At 39.3% G+C, this 18751-nt stretch overlaps 1 protein-coding gene across 1 annotated transcript; it reads left to right on the top strand.

Moving 5' to 3' along the window:
* Nucleotides 1–14966: 14966 nt before the first annotated feature.
* Nucleotides 14967–15873, top strand: LOC148690632 (uncharacterized). The gene has a single exon (XM_088685299.1). The coding sequence runs from the start codon at nt 15049–15051 to the stop codon at nt 15532–15534; it is 486 nt and encodes a 161-aa protein (XP_088541425.1). The 5' UTR covers nt 14967–15048; the 3' UTR covers nt 15535–15873.
* The last annotated feature ends 2878 nt before the right edge of the window (nt 15874–18751 follow it).

Below are 18751 nucleotides of genomic sequence, written 5' to 3'. Positions count from 1 at the left end.
CATGCTTGGTGGGACTTCTCTACCTCTCATCTATGCCTTTAATTCCACAAGAAACACACATGGCATTAAGAAAGGATCAAGTTGTTCCCATAATCAACACGAAGAACAAGACATCCTTGTCACAAGTAATCGCACTTTAGGCGTCACAACCTGAAGCAAGGCAAGAGCTCTCTCTACCCTACATTCCACCCCTACATCAACTCTGCCGAATGAGCAAGAGAACCCGAGGCACGAGCTCTTGATCACCCTGGCCTTGCTAAGGGTGCCAAGGGAAGAAAGCCTGATGAGGTATTCTGAGTTTTTGACTTCTGATGCCGACTCAAGCAGCAGCTCATATCCTGTAGCCATACAAGTTATGACTACTGGTGCGACGTCCATCGAGGAACAGCTGACCTAAATGAACGAAGCGATTTTAAAGCTGACAAGGACTATGGAAGAAAATGACTTGCAGATTGCTACACTCGTCAATCGTCTAAAGGTGCAACATGACAAGAAAACAGGCCCAAAGGTTGATCCATCAAAGGAGGAAACTAACTAGAAAGATGAGCCTCTGGTGGAGAAAGCTGAGGAGAAGCTAGAGGTGGACCGAGCTACGACGTTCATAGGATCTATCTCTATCCAACAACTGCAAGAGATGATCACGAGCACAATTAAGGTACAATACGAAGAAACCTCGCATGATTCTGTGCTATATTCAAAGGCCTACTCTAAGAAGATTGACACCTTGAGGATGCCAAGGGGTTATCAGCCACCCAAATTCATGCAATTTGATGGAAAAGTCAATCCTAAACAACATATTGCCTATTTCATTAAAACCTGCAACAATGTTGAGACAAAGGGAAACTACCTTGTCAAGCAGTTCGTGTGCTCGCTAAAAGGTAATGCCTTTGACTGGTACACCGACCTCGAGCCCGAGTCTATCAATAACTTGGACTAGCTTGAAAGGGAATTCCTCAACTGCTTTTACAACACTCACCGTACCGTAAGCATGCTGGAGCTGACGAGTACAAAACAATGGAAGGATGACCCTATCATCAACTACATCAATATATGGCGTTCATTAAGTTTGGATTGCAAAGATCAACTTGGTGAAACCTCTGCCATTGAGATGTGCGTTCAAGGCATGCACTAAGGGTTACATTACGTCCTCCAAGGTAAAAAACTGAGAACATTTGAGGAACTGGCAACTCGTTCCCACAACATAGAGCTGAGTATCACCAATCATGGGAAGAAAGAGCCGATCACCTATTTCAAGAATGATAAGGTGTTCACCCAAACGGTAGACAAGATTGGGAAGAAGCTTGCCAAGGAAGCTTTTGCCATCCATACTACCCCCATCAAGACCTCTTATGCACTCGTCAAGGTCTCTTCTAAGAACAAAACGAAGGAGGTGAAGAGAGACGAGCCTTATCGCACCCAAAACAGGTACAAAAACACCTTGAGGGAACTAGAGCAGAATACATACCCTTTTCTTGACTCCAACGTGGTTGCAATGTTAGACGACTTACTGGAAAAGAAGGTGATCGAGTTACCCGAATGCAAGCACCCCAAAGGGATGAATCGCGTTAACAATCCTAGGTACTACAAATACCTTCATATCATGAGTCATCCTGTTGGCAAGTGCTTTGTTCTCAAGGAGTTCATCATGAAGCTAGCACAACAAAGGCAAATTGAATTCGACCTCGAAGACACAGCTGCAGTACACACTACTACAATCATGCTTGGATCCTTCAATCCTATGCCTCTCCAAGTGACGCATGTTCATTCCCGTCCATGATCAAGCCACATGGCACCTTATGTATAACCATCACTGGGGGCAAGCGACCGAAACGCACCTACTGCCAATGAAGAAGGGTAGACATTGGTGACTTACAAAATGACAAGGAAGTCAACACCATAAGAAGCCACACAGCCAAAGATGGAGCAAAGGAGAAAACACCGCCGTCTCAACAATATGAAACCCAAAATGAGTGTAAGAACTACCAGGCCAACATACGCTAGGGAACCTATAGAGGAAGAGCCACGTATTCCTGTCCCATTGCACGAGTACTTCCCAAATGACTTCTTCCAACAGTGCACTACCGCTTCCTGTCACATGGTTGAAGTAAAGATAGAAGAGCCCTCAAAAGGTAAATTTGTCGCCGTCAAGAAGGAGAAGACCCTCATGCCCGAAGAAAGCCTGCTGACACACTTCAGCATCAAGAAAGCCTTATGGTTGACTGAGGAGATGCGAAAAGCACTAGTAGCAGTCTTAGCAAGTCCCGACGGCCACGAAGTGCAAGAAAGCAAGAATAAAGGCTTGAAACTTCGGCCACATAAGTATGCCACAAGTTGTACTGCCCATGATGCAATCAACTTCACTGACGAAGATTTGTTACTGGGATCAAAGCCTCATAATCGTCTTCTCTTCGTATTTGGGTACGTAAGGGAGTGCAAAACCAACTGCATGCTTGTGGATGGTGGATCGGCCATAAATGTCATACCAAAGTCAACAATGACCATAATTGGCATCAAGGTGGATGAATTATCCCGAAGTCACATTCTAATTCAAGGTTTTAACCAAGGAGGACATAGAGTAATAGGTATGATCCGAGTCGAGATGACCATTGGCGAACATAAGTCAAGTATGTTATTCCATGTGATTAACACAAAATTTTCCTATAGCTTGCTCTTAGGAAGACCTCAGATCCACGAGAATGGAGTGGTGCCATCCACCTTCCACCAATGCTTAAAATTCTACTAAGAATGAGTGAAGTGATACAAGGCGACACCAAGCCATTCACCGAAGCCAAATCACATTTCGCAAATGCCAAGTTTTACATGGATGAATACACAGTGCCCGAAACTCTTCCAAAAGAGATCAAATCCACAAGCAAAGATACACGTAAGAAACAAAAGTGGCAAGCCGTGCCCAAGAAACAAGAAGAGGAAGCCATGCCATCTTTAAGCAAAAACAACGATGAGCTTGCTAAGCCCATAACAATCAAAGAGAGTATAACACCCTCAAAAGGACCAAACAGCCCACAACAATCAAATAGGGTATGATGCCCTCAAAAGGACCAAACACACCCGTCTTCCGGTACGTCCCCATATCAAGAATAAAGAATGGGCAATTCCCGTTCAAAACTGGAACAAGCAAAGCCGACACATAACTGCGAAAGGACGATGTAAAACTACTCAAGACAAATGCAATTTTACCTCTGACAAAGCTAAGCGATGCTAAAGTATCAAAACCACCACAAGGTTTTGTAAAACCCTTGCTAAAAGGGGCGGAACCAAGCTCTTTTCCAACCAAGATGACCGAAGAAGGTTTTGACCCAAATGCCTACAAACTCATGTCAAAGGCTGGGTACGATTTCGCTTTCTCTTCAAATCTTGGAAAGAAGAATGCAAACACCATCATCGAGAAAGAACGTAACTTCACCGAGACTCAATAGAAGTTGAAAGAGCATGAACGGAGTTGACAATAACAAAGCTGGACTTGGCTTCACACCAAATACACCCGTGAAGATTTCAAGCAAAGCAAAAAACGTTAACACTCAATACATCAGCGTGAGCGTTGAACAAAATCAAGAGGAACCTAAACCCACCCCTCGAACGTCAGTCTTTGATAAATTGAATTGTTCAAAACCCAGAATTACGGCACTTGATTGCATTGGTGGTCAAGACCGAACTTCTATCTTCAAGTGGCTTAACACACGAACACACCAATGCTCTGTTTTCGAAAGGTTGTCAAAACCTAAGAGACAAAGCAACACAGCTAGCTCTCCTCCACAAAGGTCGGCCTTGGAAAAACGTGAAGAAACCAAGAAACCTTATAGAAAGAGGAAGACAACGCCAAAGAAAGAAAAGCTCAACGGTCTAGTAAAAAAAATGACGTTCGAATCTCGATTCCTTCAAGGATAAAATGCCAAGCAACCTTAGAGGTTGACATAAAAAGGACAACTGAAGGTAAAGAGGCACACCATCATCTACACTGGCCAATCCTCATACCAACAATCCCAAGATGACGGCACTGAAGAAAAGGTCCAAGAAGCCTTCCACATCACAATCCAAGAAAATAAAGAAGACGTCATTACTATGCCACCACAACTCGACGATGAGGGGCAAGCTAAGTTTGATGATCTCAAGGAACTCAACTTAGGCACAAGTGATCGAAGAGTACAACCAATTGCTAAAGGAGTACAGAATTGTCTTTGCTTGGACCTACAAAGAAATGCCCGGCCTTGATCCTACCATTACCATGCATCATCTTGCAATCAAGCCTGGAATGCAACCGATAAATCAAACTCAAAGACACTATCGTTCCTAGCTTATACCATAAATTGAGGCCAAGATTGACAAGCTAATCGAACCAAGCTTCATGCCAAAGGTGTAATACCCTAAATGAATCTCCAACATTGTCATTGTTCTTAAGAAATCTAGACAAATACGTGTTTGCATAGATTTCTGCAACCTCAATGATGTTTGTCGAATGATGAATTTCCCTTGGCACTCATCGAAATCATGGTAGACATGACCACTAGCCACGAGGCCCTATCATTGATGGACAACTCTTCTAAGTACAATCAAATCTGCATGGTTCTAGAAGATGAAGAACTAACAGCCTTTTGCAGTCCAAAAGGTATCTATTGCTATAAGGCAATGCCATTTGGCTTGAAGGACGTTGGGGCTACATATCAATGTGCAATGCAGAAGATCTTCAACCACATGCTACACAAAAACGTAGAATGCTACATAGACGACGTAGTTATCAAGACCAAGAAGAGATCCGATCACTTGAAGGATTTATGAATAGGTGTTCAACAAACTACGACACTGTAACCTCAAGATGAACCCATTGAAGTGTCCATTTAGTGTCACCTCTGGGAAGTTCCTCGACTTCATTGTCACGCACAGTGGCATTGAAGTAGACCAGTCAAAGATCAAGGCCATTCAAAGCATGCCTAAGCCAAGAAACTTACATGAGCTTAAAAGTCTACAAAGGCCGCTAGCCTTCATCAGATACTTCATCTCCAACCTTGCTAGATGTTGTCAACCCTTCAGTCGACTTATGAAGAAAGATGCTCTATTCATATTAGATGACGTTTGCCGCAATGCCTTCGAGAGCATAAAATAGTACCTGGCAAGCCCACCTATCTTAAGAGCACCCGTGCCTGGAAAACCACTCATCATATACATTGATGCACAAGAAGGTTCCATTGGAACACTCTTGGCACAAGAAAATGAAGACCAAAAGGAAAGAGCACTCTTAACTACTCACTGTTCAAGAAGATGTCCTTCCCCTAGTCTTTGCCATCCTAAAGTTAAGACACTACATGCATGCTTACATTATCCACTTGGTTGGTAAAACTGACTCAGTCAAATACGTCAAGTCTAAACCAGTTTTGACAGGGCGACTAGCTAAATAGGCTTTGTTTCTCAATCAGTATGAGATCATCTACGTCCCAGCTAAAGCCATCAAGGGACAAGCTCTAGCAAACTTCGTTGCCAATCATCCAATCCTAGCCGATTGGAAAATCTTAAACGACTTACCTGATGAGGAGGTGTTCTACATAGACATCTTCTCAACATGGACGATGGGCGAGGAGGTGTTCTACTAGTGTTCTAAAAATCGACCTAGGCGCTAGGCGATAGAGTGCCACTGCAACTTAGGCCAAATCATCTGGGTAAATCGGGTAGGAGTTAGGCGCCCGCCTAGACGCTCTCTAAGAGGTCTAGGTGGCCTGAGCGGTGGCCTAGGCGCTGACCATGACGGTAGTTTTTTTTTTTTTTTTTTTTTAGCTTCAGTTGTTGTAGGCGTGTCACATCTTTCCGTTTCACTCGCCGTCATATCTTTAGCAGAACATGGAGAATCTATAGAGAAAAGGAATGATGGGAGAGAGAACAATTCAGATTGAAAATCTACACTTCATCGAAGAAGGAGGAAAGTTACAGAGCAATATAGAAGAAGAAAATAAAGTAGACTAAGAAGAAGTGAGAGAGGAGGAAGAGGATACGAAAAAGAAACCCCAAATAAAAGCTTTCCGCTTTCTAATGCGTCAAATGTGTTGGTGTGTATTGATTTTGAAATTTTTACACTATTTTATGTCTGATATAGGATTAGGAGTCTCAATTTGGGACCTTGGGTTATGTGAGAGACATGGGATGAATCTTTGACGTGGCTCCACGGTTTGGAACCTTGGATGATGTGAGGGAGGTGAGGTGGAGGGGTCACCATGTAGTTTAAAAAAAATGTTAAACACTAATTTCATTCAAAATATCTTCTTTTTTTTTTTTTTTAAATTAAATTGTTTTATTTGGGAAATCCATCTTTGAGACCTTGAAAGTCTATTTGAAGATCAGATCATGCTATATACTTGAAACTCTAACATCACATATACTATTTTTTTGTAAAAAAAAATAACATATTTTTCATGTCTTTCTTATATATTACATAGTAAATTTAATTAACTTATATAATATATAATAAAATTTCTTAAATCAGCCTAGTCCGCCTAGGCGCTAGGCTCCAGTCCATCGCCTGACTAGCGCCTAGCATCTTTTAGAACCTTGTTTTTTTTTTTGCATTTTATCATTCTTTTATTATCTTACCCATGGATTTTATACAAGTATAATTTTTTTGTAAGTGTCAATATGCACTTATTTACAAGATATTGTTTAGGCCCAAAATAATATTATTGGGCCGAGTGTAGCTTTATGTTCGGCCCAAAGCTGTTTCAAATATACTATGGGCTGCCTAGTGATCCCAGGCCATTCAGTAAGGATGGTCGAGTCCTATCGCAAGAATGAGTAGTTCGGATGAGCAAAAGGGTCGAAGAAGTCCTAGTGCAATTTGGATTCCCGACCAACAATGAATATGGCCTCAAAAAGGGGTGAGTTTAAAGTCTTAATAGGGGTAGGATTGGTCGAAGTTGAGTTGGAACAGAACAAGAAGTCCCAATCCAGATATGATTTTGACTCGATCTCAAGGAGGATTTGGTGCTATAAATACAAGACATCGTGCAACAATCAAGGGACCTCCAATTTAACACACAATTGCCCTGCGCAAACCTCTCAAACAACTTGAGATTTTTTTTATTTTCTTTTTCCGCCGACACATCTTTAGTTTGGATAAACAGTATTGTGGAGACAACCAACAAACACCTTCAATTTAGATAAACAACACTGCGTCAAGGCCGACTGGTTACCTATCCAAGTCTCGGTCGAGAAGGATTTTCAAATCCTTATTGGCAGAGGTCATCTCATTAGCCTTCTCGGCGAAGTGAGGTGTTACGAGTTACGACATTAGGCGCATTAAACGCCGAGTGGTTTTATGATTGGATACTCCCAAGTGAGTTTCAGAGTTCGGCATTCTAAGGGCCGAACTACATTTACCATCAAGACATACATTACCTTTGAATACTTGTGTCCATATAGTCTGGTGTCAATTCGACGTGCTTATACTCTCACGAATATAATCACCATGACTAAATCCGACGCCGACGATTCGGGAACTTCACAGAACTAATAGCCTTGTCTTCAGGCTCGAGAATCCAAAGGCTGAGATTTGTTCCTTCCTCGATCGTAGTCACAAGATAAAGAAGTCAGCAATGCGCTCAACGCAACATCAACAAATTTTACTCCTCGGTCGAGCTCGGCCGACAAGTTGGCACGCCCTGCATTCAACCCAATGACGTAGTTAGCTTATTAGTTACTCGGCCTGCGCGCCACGTAGGCTTTGTAATTTTTAGGGTCAACAGTACAAGCAATTTACCTAAATCCACCTAGGCCGCCTAGACGCTAGCCTAAACCCCGCCTAGTGTTTTCTAGAACCTTGCCAATTACCCACAGCATTTTCGATTGATCAATAAGCACTACTTGATACACAACTGCACTGCTACTGCCATTATATTTAGATTATCGACCATTTTTCTTGTGCTCAAGGCGTCACTGCAATCAAAGTTCTCACTGATGTCTTTCTTAGTGGGAATACTAAGGCCGAATGAACATTTCAACTTTGCACCTCACCAAGTACTGGAATTGGTGGCATTCTGAAGCTAGCTTATCTGAGATCAAATGCAACATTGTGTCGTTCTTTTTGGATTATTTCAAATTTTTTGTTATCCTGTTTTTGGATTTTCAAACTATATGTATGCCTTGAAAAACTTATTTAGATCGAAAGGATTAGAAGTTAATCATTGCTACATCTTCTAGCGGGATATACAACAAAGTCGCACAAAAAAGAACTCGAGGGTGAATCCAATCAAGCAATGCTTGAGCAGGGCCGTCTTTGAGATTTTTGGAATCCTGTGTGAAATTACCCCTCCTTAAGATAGCTTAAGTTTTTTTTAAAAGTAGGACAATGTATGGATACTAGAAAACATTCACTTAATTCAAAACAAAGCCACTTAGTACTACGACTTAGTGGTATTCCTCTTCACTTTTAAGTGAGAAGCCTTAAGTTCAATTCTCGCCAAAAGCGAATTTGAATCACATTATTGCTCACCCATTGTGAGACTTAACCCACTCCTCCACCCCCTTAATGTAGATAATATCATTTGTTAAAAAAAATATATATATATATCAAAACAAACTTTAGCATTCACTGATTGCATGTTTACAAATGTCATTAAGGATAAGTAAAAAAAGTTACAAACATAACCCTCACTAAATAATCAACAACAATTATATCTTAAACAACCAAACATGAAAAAAAAAATTCAAAACTCGAACTATAAAGTTTCACTTGAATATGTAGCATTATTGTATAATAAAATTAAGAAACTATCTTTCCTTAGGGTGTTATTTTTGATACTCAAAATATCTCATTGTACTCCAAGTTTTTATACTTAGAAAAAAAAAAAAAATACTTGTATAAAGAGTGCACAATGTGGTTTTAAAGTGCTAACAAAGCAATTTTTTAAGGGAATTGTTATTGGCACTCCAAAAATCTCATTTTGCGCTCCAAACTTTCTATAATTAGAAAGAAAAAATACATTTGTGAAAACTGTAAAATGAGATTTTTGAAATGCTAATAACAATTCCATTTTTTAAATATAGAACATATTACGGGGTCCCTTCAAATTTGGGGGCATGTGCAACTCCACCTTTCCCTCCCCCCAACGCCCCCTCTGCGCTTGAGCATCGTGACACACCCCTACCCGGAATATCCACTAGGACCCCGAATCAAGCCGTGCTGGTTGACACCAGGAAGGTGACAAAGCCATAAAGTGTGATAGTGTATAAAATGTGAATAAATTAAAATCTAAAAATGCCTAAGTACACGAATGCATGATGAGCGGGTCTGGACCCATTTCATGCGTGACACAGAGCATAGGTATAGTACAGTAAGGTAAGATAATGATTATACCATCATAAGAAGACATTTGTACTGAAAAGTGCCACGAATCCTTGTCGATACGGAACTCTGCTACTAGAACCTAGAAGGTGCAAAAATAAAAAGTGTGAGTGGGTGAAACAAAACTTTTCAAAGCAATTTCAATTACCAAAGGCAATAACCCCTTGTCGTAACACCTGTACAATTTCCTAGAAAATAACAGGCGTGACAATAATTCAAACCATAACCAAAATAACAGTCTCACAGTTATGCCGTGTCAAATATCTCAACAAGAATAAGTAACCCAGATGAAATAAATCAATATGAAATAGTATATCAGCCGGATCCACCAATTGTGGCATGTATAGCTGAATTAATAGCTCATCAACATACTAGTCGGAGTCACCTCACATGACCTGTACGACTTATCCATATCTCATCAATCAAAGCTAGCCGGAGTCACCTATCAGTCGTACGTGATCTATACGACTTATCCATATCTTATCCGTTGATTGATGAAATAAATCAATATGGAATAGTATATCAGCCAGATCCACCTATTGTGGCCTGTACGGCTGAATTAATAGCTCATCAATATACTAGCCAGAGTCACCTCACATGACTTGTACGACTTATCCATATCTCATCAATCAATGCTAGCACATAAGTCGGAGTCACCTATAGTAACCTGTACGACTTAATCAATATCTCATCATATATCTCATCAATCAATGCTAGCATATAAGTCAGAGTCACCTATAGTGACCTGTACGACTTAATCAATATTTCATCACATATCTCATCAATCAATGCTAGAATATAAGTCGGAGTCACCTATAGTGACTTGTACAACTTAAACAATATCTCATCACATATCTCATCAATCAATGTTAGCATATAAGCCGGAGTCACCTATAGTGACCTATACGACTTAAACAATATCTCATCACATATCTCATCAATCAATGCTAGCATATAAGTTGGAGTCACCTATAGTGACCTGTACGACTTACTCATAGCTCATCAAACATGCATGCACACGAGTCGGAACCACCTCTAGTGGTCTGTACGACAAGACTAGGTGTAAATAAATACGCTTCACGTGAAGACTGTGCGAATAATCGCGGGTCACCTACGAGTCGGAACCACCTATAATGGTCTGTACGACAAGACTGTACACCTACCTTAGATCCAAGGTGAGCGTAAGGTGCGGGAGGTGAACATCACGTGAAGGACTATGCCCTGGCCACGGGCGGGAGCACTAACTCCTGGGTGCGGGTTATGAGCTCTAATCACATCTCACATAATCATCAATTCATTTAATCAATCAATAACTCACTTGGTACTTACCTGAGCGTCTTGCGTTCACCTTTGCAATTCAAAGCATTCACAATAATATGGATATGCCATGATGCAATCTAAAACACAACATAACATAGTGTTTCCAAATATATATATATATATATATATATAACATTTTGTGAAATGCATAATCTATAATGTCCCACTTCCAAACTATTTATTTTCGGGAATAATTATCAATGATAAGCCCAACTAGATATTAGTTTAATTAACTATCATTGCTTACGTTTCCTTACTTCAATTTCTTGATTCTTCACACATTGATTTATGAACAACATTTAACCACCAAATCATAATGTTAAATCTCACGTTTTCCACCAATGTCCCTCACATTGCTCAATTCCCCAAACAAGGCTATTGTCTCAATTATTTAGTCTCATTTATTATATGGTTGCATCTAACGTCTCGTTAGAGTGCCTACGCACCCTAAACAGGAATCAAGCCAATCGTAGTTCAAAGTAATTATTTGTAGGTAACATGCATAAATCAATTTAGAAGCGTTTGTTGAACTATCAATTATATACATATGATAAAAAGGGAAAGACCCACTCACCTGGAGTCCACGCTATGATTCTAAAGCACGCACATCGAGGCGTCTCGAACGATTGGCGCCTAGAACAATTATCGAATCACATCTCAAAACTCTTATCAATAGAATACGTAATTCACATAAAGCACATCCTCAACGACATTCTAAAATATTTTGAGACCCATTGACCACAAGTCAACCGTTGATCAAAGATCAACGGTAGGGTTTACAACCCTGTATAACTCGATCCAGAAGATCTACGCATCAGATTTCCAATCTGCCATCTCCAAGGATCCACATTATGCTTCTTGAATAACATACTAAAATTTCATTACGATCCAACGGTCAGATCTCCACCAATTGCCCAAAACCAAGTGGTGGTTAACATTTATTTTACGAACTTACAAATCCACTTCGGGAAGATCCATACTTTGGATTCCCGATCCGTAAATTCCTATGATCCTTAAATATTACGTATTAGGGTAAAGTACAAAAAACTACCTCAACTATTGGTGTCACGACATTTTCATACCTCATCTTTTAAAATTGACAATGTCATACCTCATTTTTAGAATTTGGTCCAATGTTATACCTTTCCTTACTTGGCCATTTATTTTTCAGTTAAATGCTGACGTGGCTTGATTCAGGGTCCACTTTCTATTAAAAAATCATTAAAATATTATTAAAAACTAAAAAAAAAAATTATTTAATTATTTAAATAATAAAAAGTAAAAAATAAAAATAAAAATAAAACCATCAGTTCGTCCCTTCCCTCCCCCTCCCCTCTCCTCTCTCTTCTCCCCATCTTCATTTTCTTCCCCCCCCCCCCACCTGCAAACCCAAAAAAATAAAAAATAAAAATTTTGAAAACCCAACGACCCCCCCTGTGGAAGAACAAGAAGGAGGAGGAGGAGGAGGAAGAAGAAGAAGAAGAGGAAAAATAAATAAAAAATCCCCCCCCCACCACCCGTTGGCGCGGAAGAAGAAGAAGGGAGAAGGAGAAGGAGGAAGAAGAAGAAGAGGAAGAAAAGGAGGAGGAGGAAGAAGAGGAGGAAGAAAAAAAAAATTGAAAACCCATCAACACCCCCCCTGCGGAAGAAAAAGAAGGAGAATGAGAAGGAGGAAGAAGAAGAAGAAGAAGAAGAAGAGGAGGAAAAAAAGGAGGAAGGAAAAAAAAATTTCTTTTTTTCTGAAAACCATCAACTCCCTTGCGGAAGAAGAAGAAGAAGGAGAAGGAGGAAGAAGAAGAGGAAAAAAAAAAAAAAAAAAAAATTTTTGAAAACCCATCAAACCCCAAATCCACCACTCTCATCCATTCTCCACATCATCTTCCGCACCCATCCTCCACCTTCTCTGCGCACCCATCTTCCCGCCGACAGGATGATGAAGATGGGGAAAGGGGAAAGGAGAGAGGAGGGAGAAGGGGGGAGGGGAGGGACGAAATGAGGGTTTTTTTTTCTACTTTTTATTATTATTTTAATATTTAAAAAATATTAAATAATTGTTTTTTAGTTTTTAATAATATTTTAATAGAAAATAGGTCCCGAATTAAGTCACGTCAGTACTTAACAGAAAAATTGACGGAGGTATGACATTGTCACAAATTCGTAAGATGCGGTATGACATTGTCAATTTTAAAAGATGAGGTATGAAACTATCGTGATCTCAATAGTTGAGGTAATTTTTTGTACTTTACCCTACGTATTATAATGTATCCAAGTTTGGTGACGATCCAACGGTCGGATCGTCGATTCACATTTTATCAAGTAACATATCGTAATGAATTTAGGTCCAAACGATCAATCTACGTTATACGAATAAAAAAACTGAACTCAAGACATCTAATTTAGCCTAAAAGTAGCATCGACGGTCCCCTGGCCACGTGCCGCCGCACGCGCCGCTGCGAGTGGCGGTTGGTCGCCCCGACTCGCCGGAAAATCTAATTATTTTTAAAAATTACCAAAATTTACAAGAATAAAGATCTTAATGAGTAGAGTAACTTTCATACCTATGACCAAAGCCAATTTGGCCGGTAAGAGCTTCAATTTTACATAAATCCGTCGGAAACCCTAAAGAGGGTGTGCTTCGATTTGACCTCCATGCTCACTCTGACGCCTCCATAGGTGTTTGGGCTTTGTTCCTGAGGTTGAGGGGAGTCTATTTGTGGTGGTAATTGGAGGAGGTACCTTCAAATCATGGTGGAATGAAACCCAACCTATGCACCCCCTTTTGCATAGTTTTTCCCAAAATTCACCAATTTCCACCCAATTTTCACATGAAAATGGAAGAGGGATCAGTTGGCCTCGAGGTAAGGGTCATTTTGACACTAACCTTGTCGTCCAAGGTGGCCGGACATGGGAGAATTCACTGGGTCGGGTCACGGGTTGAGGGAAACCCGATTTCCCCTTTTTTCTTTTCTCCCCCTTTCTCCTCCTTGCTTTCCTCTCTGGTTGGTCCCTCATTTCTCTTCTCAATCTGATTGGGCAGCAGCCCTTCCCTTCTCCTCCTTTCTTCTTCTCCCACATTCCTTTTTCTTTTTCTTCTCCCTTTCCGTCACATACACACCCACACACACACACATGTCCTCCTAATTTAGCATACATTAATATAATATAAATAGAATAGTTATTTCTTCAAAATACTTTCGGTTCGTAAGTCCAAATTCACTTTTGCTTGCGCTTACTCATTCATATCGTCAAATACTTCAAGAATATGCTAAAAGAATATTGAGTACGTCTCACAACACGTGGGTCAATGAAAGTCAAAACCTTCACCTCTAGGGCATTCTCGTAAATTCACATTTAAAATTTATAACATAATAAAATTTGGGACGGGTTGTCACAATCGTCTTTTCTAATTCAACACCCAAAGAAAATGCCAATACTTAAAGAGTAATGCTATCCATACCATATTTTTATACCACATTTTTAGACCACTTTAGGTGGCATTTGATGTGAACAGCCACATTATTTGAAAAATTTGCAAAACCCAAGGAAAAGAAGGAGAAAGACTCCTTGTATACTACAATGATCATTTAATTAACTAGTTTTTCTTAATTATTAGTTTATTAAATAATGAACTAAATTTAAAAAATCTCATTAACTCAAATGATATGGTTGTCTATATCAAATACCACCTAAGGTAGTATAAAAATGTGGTACAAAAACGTGGTATGAATACCATTACTCATACTTAAAAACTTGGCAACATCGTCTTTTCTAGTTCACGGTTATTATGCCCGTCTCTCATTTATCTCATGCATATTCCTTCCTTTTCTAATTAAAACATGAAAACAAAAAACTAGCCAGAGATGAAATCCTTATTGAAAGGGTCTCAATATTTATTGATACGTACCCAATATAAGTATATATTTTTATCCGTCAAGCTCTCTCTAACTGCACATCTGCAACCAACATGCATTGTTTTTCAGTCCACAAAATGGTGATTAGATCCTATGGGATGCACCTCAATTCATCAAATGGACATTTTTTAGTCATCAAATGTGTCGTTTTTCAATGCCAAATGGTGAATTGACGAAAAATTAATATATTATATATCTCTAATTTGCATAGACTAATTACTTAGGTCAGAATTTGGAACCGATTAATTAAGGATTTTTTCTTTTATTTTTTAGTTTTAGGGAGGTGAACTAACTGTTGCTTTTTCCCACTTCCTCCAACCACAACTCATCGAACTTGTATTGACGCTGTCCAAGTCTTCAGACTCTTCACACATATTTTCTCTATAAAAACCCAGTAGAGACTTTCTATTCTTCACAACAGAAAAACAACAATTCAAATTGAAGACATTTGCCTATAGCAGCTCCTCAAACTCAACCATGGCTACTCCCAAACTTTTCTTCACGTTGTCTTTGGTGGCGGTGCTGTCACTCTCAAGCATCCACATGAGCCACCAAGCTGCTCGCCACCTTTTGGACACACCAGCAGCGGCTTCTCCCCCAGCATTGGCGGTGCCTACAATTCCATCTCTGCCCAAAACTACATTGCCTCCACTGCCCTCACTACCAACAATGCCTAAAGCCACTTTGCCACCCCTGCCCTCAACCCCGTTGCCTACTCTACCAACTGTCCCAACTCTTCCAAAGGCCACTTTGCCACCATTGCCTTCCACTCAACTGCCAACTCCATTCCCAACCTCCCAAACCCCATCTTTGCCAAAACCAGCATTGCCTACTATGCCCACAACTCTACCTCCATTGCCAGCCAACCCACTTCCCAAATTCCCAACAACAATCCCTTCAATTCCCACCATTCCATCAACAATTCCAGCCATCCCATTCCTCTCCCCACCCCCGTCAAATTAAATCAACCACTCAAGAGTTCATATATCTCCAATGGATATCTTTGTGCTTACTGCTTACTACAAGCTGTCTATTTTCTTGGATATGCTAGCTGGAGTGTCTTCAGAAGTCCTGCAACATGACATGGTTCTCGTGTTTGATTCTTGCTTGTTGTAACATGTTATATGGTTCTTATGTTAGATTCTGGCTTATTATTTATGTATTCAATATACTTGTGTTGAGTGTTTGTGAGGATTGTTATATTTCATGCCTTCTTTTCTTTGTTAATTAGGTTTTACATGTTGTATCGATATTTTGTTGCTGTATTAATTTTTATTAATTAATTATTTATAGTTTTACTTATCATGTTTTTTTTTTTCCTATTACAATCGATATTTTGCGCTAATCTATACAAATTAAAGGGGAGGGAGAAGGGTTTGAACCCAGGACGCAGTGAGTTGAAAGGAAGACCCTAATCACCAGAACAATCCACCACTTGCAAAGACTTGTATTGTTAGTATACCATCATTCACACGCCCACATCGGAAGCATGACAATAAACATTACTACTTACAAATGAATGATACCACTACTAATAACATTGAGGTCTTTTGTGATAGGACACAAAACTTGTCGAGCTGTGCAAATGGTTAAATTGAGACAATATCAGGGTGATTAGTAGTGTACCGCTATCTCAATTCTAAAATCTTAATGGTACACACAATTTGAGAAAATACCTTTTTATTCTTTTAAATACAACGGCATATTAATACTGGCTATATCCAAGGGCGGGGTGCGAAACCAAAAACTCCCAAAATTTGGGCCCAAAATCTCCCCAAGGGCATGTATTTTGAGGTGGGAATTTTGGGATATAGGATTTGGGGGTGGGAATTTGGGATTGGTGTCCACCCCAGACAGAAATGATTGCAAGAGGGCCAGGGGACGAATTCCATGCAAACGAGCACACGAAAGGCGCAAGTTCTATAGCCCAGATTAAAGGGCAGTTGGCATCAAATGGCTGAGCGCCTTTCTAGATTTTTATCCAGTGTCACGCGCCCAATGAAATCAATTTCCAGCGGCTATTTAATGTGAGGCCCAGATTTCATGACCGTGGCAATCCAACGTTTAGTTTTAAATTTTTTCCAACAGTTTTTTTTTTTATTTTTTTTATTTTTATATCCAACGGTTCAAATCTAATTTAATCAATTTTAATGGTAAAACAAAATCCAACAACTCAAATTTAAATCAATGGTTAAACAATATTATTAATTAATCCAAATTAGATCCAACACCAAAACTCCTCCAAAACTCTAAATACCCATCCATTTGTTCACTAATCCATAAAAAATTCAATTTTCTCATATCTCACTACCAAATTTCTTCAATCATTCCATTCTCCTATCAAATTTAGCTCATATGGCAGACAAATTGCAATAGAAACACCAATTGGCTTCCTACTGAAGATGTCGCCTTATGCTTAGCTTGGATATCGATCACCGAAGATGGTTCTGTTAGTCGAGCTTTGGGGAGCAGCGAATATAATAACATCTTGTCATGGTTCCACAGATGGTGTGCATTTTGGGGAAGAGGTCAAGCCGGATGTAACGCCACTCCACGGGCAGATGGATGCGATAAACATAAGGAAGCAAGGAAAAATGGTGGAAATGATGAGTCTTCTTATATCCAATACTCTGGTGAACTTGTGTCAATTAGTTCAACAAGGAGCAAATATAAGGGACGATAGAAGAGCAAAAATGCAATTGTTTAAAGAAGAAAAAGACGAGAAAATTAAGGAGAAGGATCCACTCCAATATACTCCAAGAATTGCACAAAACCCGTACCAGGATTTGGACACCGAATCCTATCATCTAGTCCATAGATCTCAAAAAGTGATTAGTGTCTTTCATTATCGTTTATAGTTATTTTATTCATGCAACATGTTTTAAGTATTCATGTGTAATTTTTTGTTATTCATGTAATATATGTTATTAATTTTATGTAATGTCAATGAATTGTTTGTGTTCACCATCACAATTTTTTTTTCTTCAGAATTTGAATTTTGTACATCAAAATGTTTGTAAAAATAAAACAAAATAGATTATACAAAAATAATTCCAAAACTATTAGCCAAAAAACAAAATGAAAAATCAACGAAATACAAAAGCTTAACAAATTATAAAGTTGGAGGGTGAAAATTAGAGGTCTCTTACCGTTGGAGGAAATAATTGTCTAAACTCATACATATAGATGAATAGTTAAAAATACGGACTAAAATTTGGGATCTCCCACCTTTGAACTGGAGATAGCCTTCTACTAACGTGGTGGTTGGTGGGGTGGTTTTTGGGGTGGTGGGGGCGGGGTTGGGGCGTTTGATTGTTTAAGGTCGTATAGTAATAACGATTTGCAACATTAATTATTAGCCCCATGTTTAACAAAGGGTTTTCCTTTGGAAAAGACTTGTATTGTTATTATACGATCTCCTGATTTAGGATTATGAATTCATTGAAGGTTTTTGGTTGTCTGAGCTACGTGGGGCGGGCTCCGAGTGTTATCAGTTTTCTAGGTTTTGTGCGGATTTTGTACATTTTACTCTAGTCCTTTAGAGTTGTTGTTTTTACAGGTATGTTAGAATTTGTGTTTCGTTGACGTATTTGATGTATTGTTATAATCGTTTTTGTTAATGAATCATTATTTCTTCAAAAAAAAAAAAAAAAAACAGAAAAAAGAAGAAAGAAAAACTTGCAATTATACAACCAGGCTAACTGATCTAGGCCAAGTAAGTGGTGAATTGTCTTAGTGATTAAGGTAAATGAGTCTAGAATATCGTTTGTAATAAATAAAAAAAGAAATGATCTATGGCCAAAAAAATTGAAAGACCAAAGGAGTTAAAGAAAAGTACAAAACCAAGGCAAATAACAGCCCAACCTACTTGTTCACTGACTAAATTTTCAAAGGGAGTCGCCAACTTCCCAAATTGGGGATTATATTCCAACATGGCCAGCATCCACTAATATTAACAAAAGCTATGATGTAAGCCCAATGAGAATGACCAATTTTTTCTGCTTGCTCTTGATTTGGTAAGTTCATAACCTATCATTTGATGACTCAGATGACTACTGGCATGCGTGCATGAGTTGAAGTGCTTTTGCGTCGGTTTGGTTTTGAATTTGGGACCAATTTAAGGAGGTGAACTAACCATTTATTTTTCCCACTTCCTCCAACTACAACCCATCAAACTCGC

The sequence above is a fragment of the Pyrus communis genome, chromosome 15 (genome assembly GCF_041283825.1).
Source record: "Pyrus communis isolate YQ-2024b chromosome 15, ASM4128382v1, whole genome shotgun sequence".
NCBI lineage: Eukaryota > Viridiplantae > Streptophyta > Magnoliopsida > Rosales > Rosaceae > Pyrus > Pyrus communis.
This window is presented reverse-complemented; position numbering and strand designations above follow the sequence as displayed.

Coding starts and splice junctions, on each gene's coding strand:
- LOC148690632 (XM_088685299.1), top strand. CDS start 15,049: ATGGCTACTCCCAAACTTTTCTTCACGTTGTCTTTGGTGGCGGTGCTG.